Genomic DNA, 16,284 nt, shown 5'->3' with positions numbered 1-16,284 from the left:
AGGCGATAACTCCAATGGCAAAATGGTCATTTTGAAACATTTTGATAATGGACATCAGGATAACGGTAAGAATATCTTACAGTTTCTGATTTCTCTCTCTTTAGACACTGTTTTGTCTGTGCTACAAGATGCACATATTTTTGGATATGTCTATGATGGAGCTCTGGTGAGGGACTGAAATTTAAACTGATAGAATGAGTGACTCAAACTTCCCACTCTTGTGTGAGGAGGAACCAGGGAAAAAGCACACATACTAAGAGTTCTATCTAGATTAAAAATGTCTGGGTGGATTCCAGGCCAGGTACTACTGGTTTACATTTTCAGTCATGACTACTCATTGGCACAACTCAGGCACTAAGGGAAAACAGCATTATTCTAGCATACACTGTAACAGCTCCCTAATGGGCTATATCACTTTGTATGACAGGAGTTCCCTCTGTTGCAAGAATCTGATTTTGACTAAACAAACAAACAAACCATATTAAGATATAAGTGGAACTTTTGAATAACCTTTATACTAATATTAAAGATTAGGCTATATCTTAATTTTCGTTGCTTTAGAAAAAAGGATAAAATTTAGACAATTAGTGTATGATTTCCTCAGAAAAAAACAAATGCAAAGTATTTTTAGCAAATATATTTCAAGATATTTTCTCTAAGGTAATCAAATCCAGATCTGCATATAAATGCAATTTAGTGTAAACTAGTTTTTGTTAAGGGCTATTTGCCAACTCTATTAACTTTAATATTTGTTTATGTATACAGTTGAAATCATTTCTCTTTACTACTACTTTTGTGTGATGTGGGTGCCTGTCTGTGTAGAGGTGCATATGGCTGTTCAGGTACACACATATGGAGGGCAGAGACCAAGTTTGGTACCCCTTAGGAGCCCATTACTTTGCCTTCTTTTTGAGACAGGATCCATCACTGAGACTAGAGCTCACTGATCAGGCTAGGAGCTGCCCAGTGAGCCAGAGGAATCCTGGTGCCCTGCCTCCTAGGTGAGATTACAAGTGCTGCCACCACCCAAGTGTGCATACACTGGGACCAAATTCACATCCTCATGCAAAGAGCTTTACCAACTAAGCCATCTCCTCAGGCCTCTCTTTACTAATTCTCAGCTGATTTTTTTTGTTTTAGATTTATTCATTTATACTCTTGGTTTCCTTTATTTACCACAAACGAGCATAAGGCAGACATTTTTGTGCTCAATATACCCAACCTACATAAGCTTCAAAAACATTTTACAGTAATTAGAGAAAATAATGAGGGGCAAGCTAAAGTAAAAAAAAAAAAAGGAGGACACTGCATTAAAGATCCATTTTTAAAAGATGCCCCAGAGCAAAAAATAAATCCGTGCTAACGATCTGGGAAACACACAGCTGACTGAGATCAGCTGCAGCTGTTAGTGTGAAGGAACTGCCCAGAGAATGCCAAACACACCTACAAATATCGGCATGCACCCATGCCAACTGCCAAAAGGACTTCTGTGACATAGGTCCAGCGTTAAAAAGAAAAGTAATATGCTACGAAAGAAAAGCTATATAATTAAGTGTTGCTCAAGTTGGAGACAATTTATCTACCTGCTTTAGCTCTCAAAGAACAATACCAAGATTAATCGGCCCTGATATTTTCTCAACCTAAGACAGGTCCTGACACTTTTGAATTGGTCAGCTAACTATTAAACTTAATATTGATGATTTAGACGATGACAGTTTAGGTACTTATCTGCTGTGATTAGAAATCAGACATAAAAACTTTGATGAACAGTTAATTTATGGGCACTATAACATTGGTATTTTTAAACTTCACAGAATGAACCAAATGAAAAAATCCCAGCAGGAAATCAGAATATCTGGTTATGGAAAGCCAGTATAATTAGAAAAATGAGACAAAACTAAGTCAAAATGTTAGATAAAATAAGCTAAGTTTAAATAACAAAGCTGCTTTGGAAAGCTGTATTTAAATAAAATACCAATATCATTTCAGCCACAAGAGATCGTCCCAGGTAATTTCGTCTTCCTACACTAATTTACAGAAGCGCTACAATGGCAAGCTGATTTATTCAAGGACAGCACAGAAAATGAGAAGTCAACTTGTCTCTCCTGAACAGTGTTTCTGCACTCCTTTGGAAATTTAGAAACTATCATCTCTATGCTTCTAATACAGATTGTTTCCTAGCTCTAAGACCGCACAGTGTGGAGGGTAGGGGTGTGTAATGGTCCATGTAGGCTCACCTCTCTGAACACCTGCTCCCCAGCTAGTAGCACTGTCTCGGGACACTGTGGAGCCTTTTAAAAGGAGAGCATTGATGAAAGAAGTGGGCCACTTGAGTGGAACTTGAGGCTTTAAAACCTGGCTTCACCTGCTGTTCACTCCCTATTTCGCAAGTGTGAGTGCAATGTGACCAGCCAGTCAGCTTCCTGTTCTTGCTGCCAAGCCTCCACTGCCTGCTGTATGATGGATTGTATTCCTTTGCAACCATAGTCAGATAAGCCCTTTCTCCCTTTATGCCTTTGCCAGGGTATTTTATCACAGCAGTATGGAAAAAAGAAAGAATGAAGATAGTGTGTATAATGACCATAACCCTCACACATCAGTTACCCTGAGATACTAGAGCACCTGGCACTAGTTTTTTCTTGCCTATAACAAATTCTACCATGTTGTCAGCTTATTTAGCTAACTTTACATGGATACACCTCATACCTAGCAGAAATGGCTATGGGAGAACGCTCAGTTTGTTGAATGATCCTTAGCCCTGAGCACTGTAGGAAGTTTTTCATTGTGACCACTGGCAAGCTCTGTCAAGTCAGCCAACTCTGAAATACCCACACAGTGACTTAATATTAATTATGAATGATTCACTGATAGCTTAGGATTCTTTTTTAGCTAGTTCTTATGAGTTAAATTAACCCATTTCTATTAATCTGTGTGCTGCCCCAAGGATTGTTTACCTCATGTGCATCCTTCCCATCCTGCTTGCTCTGAATCTCATGGTGTCCCCTCCTTACTTTGCCCTTCTTCTCCCCAGCATTCTCTCTGCCCGGCTACTGGTCATTTAACTTTCCTCCTAAACCAATCACAGATATGTATTCATACAGTGTAAAGGAATATTCCACAAAGCATGATTCTATATTGAACTAGTGTTAGTGACTTCCTAACTGCTATGCACTGGGTTTAGTAAATATGTCCTATCTTCTCATACTTTTATAATTCTCATTTTAATTTCAAAATAGTTTTAAAGTACAAGTTGTTAAACATTTTCATTTTAAATATTGATGACATTTAGAAGGACCAATAATAATTCAATGAAAATTAATTAGTTGAAATGTAATTCATCAATAATTTGTTTTGAAATTTTATTTTCTCAAATATTGCATTAGCATTCTCTTACAAGTCTAGTAATGTCATAGGCATAATGGTAGATCGGCTAATAAAAATATTTTCTCTTCATCATAGAAATTTAAAATCTGGAAAAAAACTGAGTTTCATGAAGACAAGCGCACTCACATATGTCAGTGGCTGGAATGTTTAGCAGAGTGAGGTGACTTAGCTGCTTCAACAAGAGAGCTGGGAATTACATATAATGCACATAACAATGCTTTATACAACGTCGGCACAACTAGAGCTGTGAAGAAACGTAAGAAAAGTTCGTTTTATACAGCTATGTTAGATTTTCAAATGATATGCTCGGCATACTTTTATTCAACCTCCAGATTAGCGATTCTCAACCTGTGGGTCCTGATATCTTGGGGGTCACATATTAGATATCCCATGTATCAGATATTTAAGTTTCGATGCTTAGTAGTAGCAAGATTACAGTTATGAAGTAGCAATGAAATAATCTTATGGTTGGGGGGTCACCACAACACGTGAAATATATTAAATGGTCACAGCATTAGAAAGGTTGATGATTTAAATGAAGTAGCTCTAACTTTAAAGCAATGAAACCTACTCTTAAAACCAAACAGTGAATCAGACTAAATATCTAGTTTTCATTAACCTTTGGCGACTTTTGTCTGAAAGGAAATGTATCAGTGAAAAAGATGCTCTCAAAAGGTGTCTGCCACACTTCCCAGCCTAATAAATGAACAATCAAATATCCAGACAGATTAGCAAAGTGAAGACTATGACAGTGAGGAACCATGTAACACATTAAAGACTGAGGGCAAGTACCCTCATCAGGCTGTTGGACTGATGATGACTGCAGCAGACTTCCAAATGGCAGGCCAGGTGGAGTAGATGGGGAAGGACTGGACCATGCAGAGATCAGTTCTGTCATCTATGGCCAGGGCTATTCCTAGTAAAGTCAGGGAAGAGCTCTGAAACTATCGGACTCTCTAGCATACCAGCCCTTCCCCTACTCCTACAGTACTCAGTATACTGCCCTTCCCCTACTCCTACAGTACTCAGTATACTGCCCTTCCCCTACTCCTACAGTACTCAGTATACTGCCCTTCCCCTACTCCTACAGTACTCCAGTATCCCTGCCCTTCCCCCACTCCTACAGTACTCAGTATCCCTGCCCTTTCTCTACTCCTACAGTACTCCAGTATACTTCCCTTTCTCTACTCCTACAGTACTCCAGTATACTTCCCTTTCTCTACTCCTACAGTACTCAGTATCCCTGCCCTTTCTCTACTCCTACAGTACTCCAGTATACTTCCCTTTCTCTACTCCTACAGTACTCCAGTATCCCTGCCCTTTCTCTACTCCCACAGTACTCCAGTATCCCTGACCTTTCTCTACTCCTACAGTACTCCAGTATACTTCCCTTTCTCTACTCCTACAGTACTCCAGTATACTTCCCTTTCTCTACTCCTACAGTACTCCAGTATCCCTGCCCTTTCTCTACTCCTAAAGTACTCTCTAGTTATTGAAATCGCCACATAAACTTAGAGTAAGGAAGTCACCTTCCATCTCTCCCTCAGACTGATTGCAATGCTCATTCAGAGCATTGAAAATGTCTAATGAGTCATTTTAATGTGACAGTAGGCAGATGCGGGTCATTCTGTTAGGCTGAACAAACACATATACAAGACAAAAGCCAACCATGGCATATGTCCTGTGCTTTGGAGCAAAAAGAGGGTCAGTGAGATGGCCTAGCAGGTAAACTGCTGCTGAACTTGAAACTGGAGCTCATGCTGAGAACCCATGGGAAGGTAGAAAATCAGAATGGAATCCACAAGTCATGCTCTGACATCTGCACACAAGCTACAGCATCCTCTTGCTGCCCCCTACACTAATAATGAATTTAAAAACAATAGGTGCAGGGCTGGAGAGATGGCTCAGATGGTAAGAACACTGATTGTTCTAACAGAGGTCCTGAGTTCAATTCCCAGCAACCACATAATGGCTCACAACCATCTGTAAAGAAATCTGGTGCCCTCTTCTGGCCTGCAGGCACACATGCAGACAGATGCAGACAGAAGACTGTAAACAAAATAAATAAATCTTTAAAAAAAAAAAAAAAAAAAAAAAAAAAAAAAAAAAAAAAAAAAAAAAAACAATAGGTGCAACAAAAACTCTCAAAACAAAAAGAGCCAGAAACTCTCCCTTGGGGCTGTGTTCTCACGCTTCGACACCATCAATTATGTCATATGTCTACTCCCACCTCAACTGAATCAGCATAATTTAGAATAAATGAGATTCACTTGGTTCTAATGTTATTTTTATCTCCCTGATCTCCCTGATACCTGGACAAGATTAAGGTTCCCTTATCAGGAAGAGTTGCATGGATCTGGGTCAGTTCAGGTCTGTTTCACTGCATTCTATTTCCACTTATACAGGAAAAAACCGGGCTGTATTGAAATGTTTAAAAAAAAAGAAACAAAAATAAAACAACTTACTCCTTTTAGGAGAAGAAATAATATGACTGCTTCAATTAGTTATGGTAATAATCTATATCAAAAAATATTAAAACATTAGTTAAGTTAAGCTTTGGAAAAAATATTCCATAATGCACTGCAATAAAACTGTTTCTGGTACTTAGCATTCACTTGGGGGCTACTGGCTCATAACGTAAAATATCTAAAAGCACTTTGAAAAACATATGGTATAAATTTAGTATTATAATGACTTACAGAACATTTTTTTTTTCTGAAAACTCATATTCATGACAGACCACCTCTATGGTCTACCACAGTGTTATTGGGTAAATATATTCATGCAAGACACATATTGTTTACATAGTCAATAAAATCTTAAAACGTTGCAGTGTACATACCAGAATCATCTACTAAACTGGGTAAGACCATTAACAACTCAAGTTTATATCCCAAGTCAACTTAAAAACAGCTCTTCAAATAAAGTGAGGACAAAGTGTCAGATGGCTAAGATATGAGGCAAGGGACACATAACATATTTGTCCATTCTGGGACAGGGATCTATGGAATCTAGAGCTTGACATCAGACAGGAATTGTGATAACCTTTCCACACAAATCCCTTGCCCTGCAAAGTCAACAGTTTTAATATAATTACTAAACAATATAAGTGATATATTTCTAGTTTTGTAAATAACTCTAGTGCCAGGACTGGAGAGCTAGCCGAGTTGTTAAGAACCTTGTAGCTCTTGCAGAGGACCCAGGTTTAATTCCCAGCATCCACATGGTTGCTCAGAATCATCTCTAACTAAAGTCTCAGGGGATCTGATGCCCTCTTCTGACCACTGTAGGCACATGGTGCACACACATGCATGGAAGTAAAACACATACATTAAAAACAAAATACTAAAACAATTTAAAAAGAATATCAGGACCATAAGGTGTACATTACATATACAAAGTAAGGATACATTTATATTCCATTGGTTGTTAAACACACACACACACAGACACACATATCCATATGTTTACCAATAAAGAAATGTAAGCTATCAAAATTCTAGTGGTACCATAAGCACCTTGGATACTCTCTTAGTTGCTGGTTTCCTTGTAACAAAGCTGCTTATTTTGGCTCCCATTCAATGGCACAGTCCATCACAACATGGGAATCTTGGCAGCAGGGTCTTAAGGCACCTGCCACTCTGCATCCACAGCCAGGAAGCAGAAAGCAAGAAATGCTTGTGCTTCTCTTGCGTTCTCCTTTTTATCCAGTCAAGAATCCCAGGGCATGAAATGGTACCATCCACATTTAGGGGAAGTCTTCCCATTTAATTATTCCCATCACCCAATCTAGATAATCTCTTACAGCTGCACCCAGGGATTTGTCTCCAGGGTGAGTCTAAATCTCATGGGATTGACAATAAAAATTAACTGTCACAGATACTCCTTGCTGGTTTCAGGCTTTCCTCCATCAGTCCGTCTAATTTCAAACCTATCACTCCAGATTTACAACCCAATTTCCTGTTCTTGAACGTGTGTCTGCTAGAAGGCTAGAGGCCTGTTCTGAGGGCTCTTCTAGGAACAATGATGAGTATGGCTTTCTGCACGTTCACTTTGATATGTCTTCCTGTGGTCTTGCAGCTCAACTTTAGGTTCTGATCTGCAAAGGGCATCTGAATATAAAGCCCACCTAACTCTATGCATAGGAAAAGTTAAAATAAATGTTGGGTGTATTTTCTGAAACATATTTCTACAAAGCATTTTCTCAAATTCTATCTCTTAAAATAATCATAATAAATTCCTTGTTTTCAAAGTAGTAGTCATTAGAACTACTTGCGGAACTTCTTAAAATAACATATATTCAAGTTCTGTACCTGGAGGCTAAAACTCAGGTGGTCACAGACAGTTCTCCAGTATCCTAGAGTGACCAATTTGATTCAGTGGTGCAATCTGAGCTAAGAAGCACTGTTATAAAGACTGCAGGAATGGCTATCCATTTCATTTTATTACACTGAGGATATGGTAAGAAAATCAAAGTGCACTGTGGCAGAAGGTGAAAGTGTCTACCTGGCTCCCAAACCTACCTGGCTTTGCACAGGACATAAAGAACAGTGCAGGCAAAACTAGAACAGAAACCAATGTGTTACTATGCTTTCTACTTGGATTTGTACACTTTTTTTTTCCTGGCTGTGCAACTGTTTTTCTGATGTCTAGGTTTTCGTAGTCACTCATGCTGCATATAGGTCCACCCACTTCAAACATGAGTTAGACCGCTGTCCTTCCATTTGTACTGTGCTTTCCTGACAACCGCAACTCCCAACACTCTGTTCATTGCAGGTACGTATGAGAAAAACAGATAACACTAAGGTGAACATATTTGTTTGACCCAACCAAAGCTTATTACTACCTATTTGACAGTTGCTTCAATACGTGATGACTTCTTTGAAATACTCCCTTAAACTCAATACAGTTTTCATCCTTATCAATATATTTAAGCTGCTATGGTTAATTCTGCACACAAGAAGCCATGCACACTGTCTAGTGGCTCATTACCATGTTTTTCTTTGGGAGGTGGGGGTTAGGGTGAGAATGGTCCCCACAGAGTCACTAACTAGCCTGCTCAGCCCCCGCTGGTGGACTCTGGGTTATATTACTGGAGGAAGGGTGCGACTGGAAGTGGGCACTGAGGTTTCGAAAACCTATGCCATTCCCCTAGTGGTCAAGCATTCAAATTTATGAGCCTATGGAGATCATTCTTTTTCAAACCATCACAATTTCCTATTCAAACTTAATTTTATTAAAATACTAACTAATATATAAGACAACTGCTACTACTAATAGCCTAAAAACTATTTTGAAACAAATTTAAAACAGTTTTGAAGCTCTATCTTACAGACAGATTTGTCATAAAATGTACCAACCAAATGCTATATAAGAAGCTGCCAACACATTTACCATTTTTCTCTGCAGGCAGAGTCCAGAGAGCACAGACTGAATATTACTATTCTAGTAAAATAACAGTACTAAAGCTTTCTAAGCTCATAGAAATCTAAGTATAAAATCTAAGTATGCTGATTTTTCTTTTAAAAAATACTAATTCTTTAGAAAGGGATAAAACTATCACAGTCAAATGGAGATTATAATCACAATCAAAGCAAAACTTATAAATATTTATAAACATAAGTCCTACAGGATATACATCAGATATTAGTGAGATTTCAAGTAGTTGCAAAATTTTTAGTGTTCAGTAAGTACATTTTATAGACAAAGAAATGACAATAAAATATAAAAGCGATATTGTATCTAATACTATTAGTGCTAGATTTGCCAAGAAAAAAATTTGTTATTCTAAATGCTAATTCAAATCACAATAATGGATGGGCATGGTGGCACATGCCTCTAATGCCAGCAGGCAGAAGGCAGAGGCAGAGGCAGAGGCAGAGGTAGAGGGATCTCTGACGGGCAGCCTGGCCTTTATAAGGAGTCATATGACATTCAAGACTACACAGTGAAATCATTTCCCCCAAACAAAACAAGATACATCAATTAAGACACAATAATGGCCAAAAAAGAAATAAAAGGTAGCCATAATAGTTGAAATAAATAAGAATTATGACACAGAGAATATTTACTACCTTTATCTTGGTTTTCAAATTCTTCAGATAAAAGATGGTAGCAACAGCCCACACTGCAAACTCCTTTGACTTCAGACTTGGATGCAAATATCCGCAGAGTGTTTGGTGCAAGATCACCACAAGTATGCAGACCCACCATTAGACAGTCCTTTAGAGACAAGGCAAAACGGGGAGGGGCCCTTTTTTAAAAGGAGAGTTTAAAACTATACAAGGGAAGGTTTCAAGTGTCTTTTCAAATATGTGAACTTTTAAGTGGTCAATTCTACACAAAAGGTATTACATATCACTTTGTATGCAATGTCCACATACTTTTGTCATTTGGTATTAGAGAAGTTGCATTATCTATCGAGGTTTTAAGGAGATGCCCTTAAATACCCTTAAATACAGACATTCTATGGATCACATTATTATTAGATTTATCATATAAATAAAGTCATACCAATTTCTCAGGTTTATTTTCACAACATAAAAAAGTCATCATATCCTCCAAATGCTATGTAAAGAACTATTCAGCCAACAGCTTAATTTTTATAGCACCAGTTAGAATTAGCTTGAAAGGTGCACTTCTAATAATAATATAAACCCAAGACTATTTTGAAAAACTGAAGTGATAAAATAAACTAAAATTTTATATTTTAACTGGATAACCTAATTACTCTTTCTACGTTAATGAGGACTAACGTTTCCTTTAACTGGTACCTTCTATATGTATCTGGCAGGAGGGAGGCTCTGGAGAGATGGCTCATTGGTTAAAGAGCATATACCACTCTTGATGCAGGTTGGGTGCCTTGCCCAATTATACCTTTAGATCCATGACATCTACCCTCTATTCTGGCCGACGTAGCTGCTACACTAACATGCACAATGCCACACAGAGACACATACATATACACATAGATTAAAAAATAAGAATAAAATCATAAAAAAAATCTCTGTGGGGGAAGCCCCTCTTTGTAAAAGCCATATAAAACAAGATTTAATGTACAAAGAATTCTAGTACTTTGTTTAGCCATTTCTTTTAGGAAGATTTTTAAAAATTAACAAAGAATAATATAAACTTCAAAAGATACTGTGTCTTATAAAAGAGTTAAGCAAGGTAATCTGTAGGAGCTTTGGTAAATACTGATTTAACATATAATAGCATATTTCAGATGTACTGTCTTTCAACTATGTAATTTCACAACTTAGAAAACATTAAAGCCTTAAAGAATTCTCATAGGCTATTCTTGCTCTAGGATAGTGCACGCCTGTCAATAAATGTATGCTAATTACCTCTTTATGTGTTCTCACTGCCTTGATTGGATCAAGTGTGGATGCATGAAAACATGCTGCAGTCCAGGAACACCTACAATTACTATAAGTGTCAATTCAGAACAATAAAAATTATAGAAACACTTCTTGAACTAGAATTTTAACAATCTCTGAATTGTGGATAAGATAATTTGGCTTATAGACAAGTATTTGTGCTAGCTCTTTTATTTCAAAGTAAAATGAAGAAAGGGATTTGCATTCCATAGTATGTCCTCATTAAATCTGGACTGTTGTCATACAAAGAAAGTCAGCTTAGCATTTTACTCTTGATCTTTAGGACTGCTATCCCCATTAGTAGAATAACAAGCTATTCATGCTGTAGTCTATGTTGACAGCATTCTTGCAAACTAGAGGATTCAGAAGTAGACTCACCTCCAGATCTTTAATAATGTCATGTAACTCTGAATCAGCAGTGATAAAAGAGGTCAGTGGTGAATAAATACTTGGGTCGCTTGGTTTAGATGTCATATTTCTTTTCTGTTTCCTCACTTCATACATTTCTGCATTGTGCACCTGTGATGAAGTAGGTTCAACGGCATCAATAGGCAGAAAATCCATGAAAGAAAAGGCATTTTCAAAACACAAATTCCCTTCTTCAAGTGGCTGAGCATGTAGATTTCCTTGCTGTTTTCTGAGAACTGAAACTGCCGTCTCTGAGCACTCTGGCGCAGCACCAGCAGACATGTCTTGATTCCCAAGGCTGTTCTTCAGTGCCCTCTCACAGTTTTCCTTACGCTTTGCTTCCTTTTCCGCTTTTATTCCTTTCTGCAGTTTCAATGCCAGTCCGTTGGCATCTTCTCTTGTCTGACCATGATACAGGTGCCAATGTTTCTTCAACTTCCTGTTTCTCTCCTTAGCTCCGTGAGTATTAGTATTTGAGGAATCGATGCCATAGACATTTAAACCATACTTTAAGGACAAAAAGGAGCTTAGGTAGCCTTTACCAGAACCCACATCAATTATCTGAGGAAAACAAGAAAGAATGAATTCAGGATTTCAGTCAGTTGGTAGTAGAAACATTCCAGATATTTTATTAAGATGAATAAACAAATGCAATATATAACTTACATAATTTCCTATGTTTGCTTTTTCAATGTTTGATTTCTATTAAAAACGAATCACCGATCACTTTTATTAAACATTTTGCAGTTCCAGATAGCATAGTAAATCAGAGTAACAAGTAAGTAACAAACATAGTATTTGAAAGTGAGGACGAAAACATGCTTTTATCATATATGACATGACTGTGTGCAGGGTAAATCCTAAAGAATATACTTAAAGTCACCAAAGATAGCAGACGGACTAAGCAATGTAGCAGGGCAAAAAGTAAAGAGAAACGCGCACAGACAACACCACAGCAATGGACATTTGAAAGAAAAGTTTTAAAACAAGATAAGAGACAGTAAGGGTCTTGGTAAACAATAAATTAGGTCATGTATTCCCTATTTTATCATTAATGTAATTATTCGACCCATTGGCTTTACTATTAAAGCTGGTTCCTCAGCATTGAACTCGGTCAGTTTTTACAACCCCAGCCTCCTCATTGCTCCTGTCTAACTGGGGTGTCTATTGGTATTTAACATAACTATGGATATGAGTTTTAATCTGCACTTGATTTTCTTTGTTTGGGCTGTCCCCACTTTCTGAACGCACAGACAACGCCACAGCAATGGACATTTTGAACGTAAAGTGGGGCCAGACTACAAACCTCAAACTCATCCCCAGTACATAGTTCCTCCAGCAAGGCTCCAACTAGGCTCCACCTCCCAAAGTTGCCCTAACCTCCACTTTCAGCACCGCCAACTGAGGACCAAGTGTTCAGATACAGGAGCCTGTGGGTGGCATCTCCCATTCAAACCACGCTGGTTTACATAGTGTTTCATATAAATACAAATGCATAATGTTATGAAGGGCAATAATAGAGTAAACAGCTTCATCTTATTCTAGTTTGGTACAGTTTAGTGGCAGATCTCTCAGTGAAGATTTGAGTACTGAATGTGATCTCTTTGGCAAGTAAAATAAACACTAGGAGGAAAGTTGAAAGAAGGGCATGGGGTGGAGAACAGCAGTCCAATAGAAGTACAAGTAGAAAATGAAATCAGAGAGATACCAAAAGTGGACAATACTCGCAAGGAAATCGTCTCACCTGTTTTAAACCACAGTAATCAGCAATACTGCAGATTAGCTCTGCCATTGCCTGAACCTCATGAGATTTTTTTGTGTTCATAAACTGAATTGCCTTCACATTTTCACCTGAATGAAAACAGAGAAAATTAAAATATTGTTACTAAAGAGAATTTTAATGAGTTGTCACCTGATATTCACAGGTTTTTAAATCAGTATTAAAATAGCATAAATTCTATTATGATATCTGTGTGATTTCTATTAGTTTAACAGCTATGATTCAGATAGAATAAAATAGAAAATCCGCAGATAATTAAAATCTTTCCTTGATATAACAAGTAGTTAATTATAAGTGAGAAAACTGTACTACAAAAACCTGTTTCATCAAAGAACAGCTTTAATGGAGTGAGAAGTAACAACGTGGAAATAGACAACCCTGAAGAATACATGCATGAAGATAAAACCAACTCCTATACACCAGTAAGAAAAACACTGCCTAATCCAGAGCAGATGAATGAGCCACTTTACCACCTGCACTGTCCAAAGCAGTGGCCACCAACCACATGATTATTTACACTTAAAATTATCAAAGTCAAAATACAAATTAAACTTCCAAGCTACACTAGGCACACTTCAAGAGGTTAACAGCCACATGTGACTATTTTCTACTATATAGTGTATAGCAACAGAGAACATTCTACAACACAGCACTTTAGAGTATACACTATATTTTATAGTATAAAAAGCACATCTAACAAGGTATTCAACATAATCAGACATGTGGGAATTGGATAGTGGCAAGCTGAAATTTAGGGCTGGGTTAGAAATAAATAAATCTACTATGGCATGGCAGTATTCACTTGTGACATGCTTGCTTGTAGGCCAAGCTTCTTTCCTCTTCAATAGGAAAATGTGAAAACCTTACTAATAAAGTCTTCCCAGGAGTATATGGTTATTATACAATGGCATTTTGTTGACAGATACCTGCCCAGAAAAGAAAAGTGAGAGACTCCAGGATGGGGAGGAGCTTCCCTCCACACACAGCTGTCACTAGCTTGTATCTCTACTCTGCCTTGGACTGGCAAAGACAACATCCATCCAGACTTGGTGATGGCTTCATGTTTGCATATGCTGTTCTTTCTCTTTGATACCCAATGTACAGTCCTTGAATTTTAGAAGGCGGATAGAAGGCCAGGATTCACTCAGCTGAGGCCAGTTAGAAACAGCTGGCACTGAATACAATGCCAGTAGCAACGTTGCTGAAAAACTCAATTACAGCCAGAATGCCCTTCCCAGAGCCACGATTTCCCAAAATCCTTTGTTTTGCTCCAGGAGGAATATAATAAAATAATTTTCATTAAAATAGTTAGATATAAAGGAAACAACCATAATAAGCTCCCTCTACAATGAAGGGTTCTGAGGATCCACTTTTGCCAGCAAACACTATGCACATGCCTCTTAGTGAGGTGCACGCAAAAGAAATCCTTTAATTAGCATATCGGTTAAAAGCTGAATGTAATCATGGGGAAATAATCAAGCAAACCTCCCCACATGCATCAACTCATCAGCATCAGCAGAAACAATAAGATGAAAAAAGAAAAAAGAAACAAATCTATGTCGATTGTCCGACACCCACATGGCAGCTCACCACAGCTCAAAACTAGCTCCAGAGGTCCTTTTCTGACCTCTGTGTGCAACAGGCACACACCTGTACACCAGCATGTGTGCAAGCAAAACACTCATACACATAAAATGAATCTAAAAACTTTTTTTTTAAAAAAAAGGAGCTATAAATAATTTCTGCAACACTAAAACAAATTTGGATACAGTGTGCTAGTAGATAATGTTTGTAAGGCCAAGGTAAAGTCCTGGATGAACCAGCACGCTACAGGATAAGTAGGAGTATATCCTGGTTCTTAGGGACATGTGTTAAAACACTTGCAGGTAATATGGTATCTGTGACTGATGGTCAAAGGATCCAGGTTTTTAAAAATGTATTTGTGGAGGTGCTTACAGCAAAAAGGTAGGATTTTAACATGGCAAATTTAGATCAAAAGTATCCAGCGTCACTGTAGTATTGAAGCAATGTTTCTGTAAGTTTACAGCTTTCTAAAAAAACAAAAAGAAAGAAAAGAGAGAGTTGGTGAAACAAAGAGAATCAAACAAGATAACAGACAGTAAGGATCTTGGTTTCCCAGCAACCACCATCCACATTCCTCATATTCTTCCCAAAGAACCAGCCAGAGAGACCATTATCTAAGTGCAATAAAAACTAATGCAAGGATTTTGACATCTGTAGTAGCAGAATTCATACATGTTAGAGAGTTTGGAACTAACTGTGGTAAAGACATCCAGGGACTAATGTAGCAGAAAGCATAGAGAACCGTCCGTATGTGCTCTTAATACAGGATAAGAAAACCTGTCCTTCTCAATATGAGCTGACTTACCAGTGCTCGTAATATCCAGCAGCAAGCAAAGACTGTAACGGATAGATGTACACATGAGCCATGTACTACCCTTAAGTACCTCTAAGGCTTAAGCCTACATCACAATCACACATACCAGTTCTCTGTTCTTTATTTACTCGCAGGGCTGTAAGCAGCTGCTCGAAAGGAGTGCACAGCCCCAAGCTTTGCACAGAGTAGTGTTTGACGGCCCGAGCAAAGGCTTCCACGCTCAACAGCTTCCGAGATGTTTCACAAAATACTTTGGGGAGATCAACAAAACCTGAAAATCGGACAGAAAAGGAAGATATCTAAACTGTTTGAGATCTTAAAACAGCAAATGAATTGAACCCTGGGGATTTTACAGCAACTTACAAGATCTTAACTTTAGATTTTGTCAGTATCTCTAATAGCTCCCTAGCATTTGTTATTTAAATTATTGACCTCTGCAAACCTGGGTTTAGCATTTTCTCCAATCATGTCATTAAGGATCAAATTAAAATTTGGTCTTTATGTTTTCCAGGAGCAAACACAGCAGCAGTTTCCAGTCTGAAGAGTAATGTAGTTGTTTAACTCATGAGCTGTCTCTTCGGACCTTCAGTTGTGCATCTCAAGGTGCTGGTCTTGGCAACACTGTTATTCCATATTCCTGTGGAATGGTACTGCACAGTCTTACTCTTCCATGCCATTGTTAAGGGACAACAATTTATTTCTAAGGTTTTCACTCCAATTTGTCCAAAGTGGTTCATAAACCTCAATGGACAGAGCAGTCCAAGTGAGCCAATTCATTAAAAAGTATTTTTAAAAATGAAATCAACATGTAACAAAATAAAAGCAATCTCACAAAACCAACAAATTCAGTTGTTAAACCACGTATGTAAAGCACTTACGTAGGGGCAGCATAAAATCTAGAGAACAACACTGATTTTACCAAGACCAAACAGACA

The 16,284-nt window shown here is 37.9% G+C and overlaps 1 protein-coding gene across 9 annotated transcripts in view; it reads right to left on the bottom strand.

Moving 5' to 3' along the window:
* Positions 1–16,284, bottom strand: part of Mettl25 (methyltransferase like 25) — an 83,060-nt gene that overhangs the window by 59,930 nt on the left and 6,846 nt on the right. For 6 of the 9 annotated variants that reach the window (XM_041669597.1, XM_041669588.1, XM_041669578.1 and 3 more), the window contains 4 exons: positions 15,456–15,620; positions 12,916–13,022; positions 11,142–11,732; positions 9,459–9,606 (listed from right to left, as the gene is read on the bottom strand). In XM_041669597.1, the coding sequence (XP_041525531.1) occupies positions 9,459–9,606; positions 11,142–11,732; positions 12,916–13,022; positions 15,456–15,620 (1,011 nt within the window). Of the gene's footprint in view, positions 1–9,458; positions 9,607–11,141; positions 11,733–12,915; positions 13,023–13,877; positions 14,306–14,907; positions 15,003–15,455; positions 15,621–16,284 lie in introns of those variants that run through there. The other 3 variants (XM_041669629.1, XM_041669640.1, XM_041669648.1) reach the window with 3 other exon arrangements.

Source organism: Microtus oregoni, unplaced genomic scaffold, assembly GCF_018167655.1.
Source record: "Microtus oregoni isolate MIOR12 unplaced genomic scaffold, Mior012 000001F_ref0000356, whole genome shotgun sequence".
Classification (NCBI taxonomy): Eukaryota; Metazoa; Chordata; class Mammalia; order Rodentia; family Cricetidae; genus Microtus; species Microtus oregoni.
Note: the sequence above shows the minus strand (reverse complement) of the source record. Positions and strands in the feature narration are given on the sequence as shown.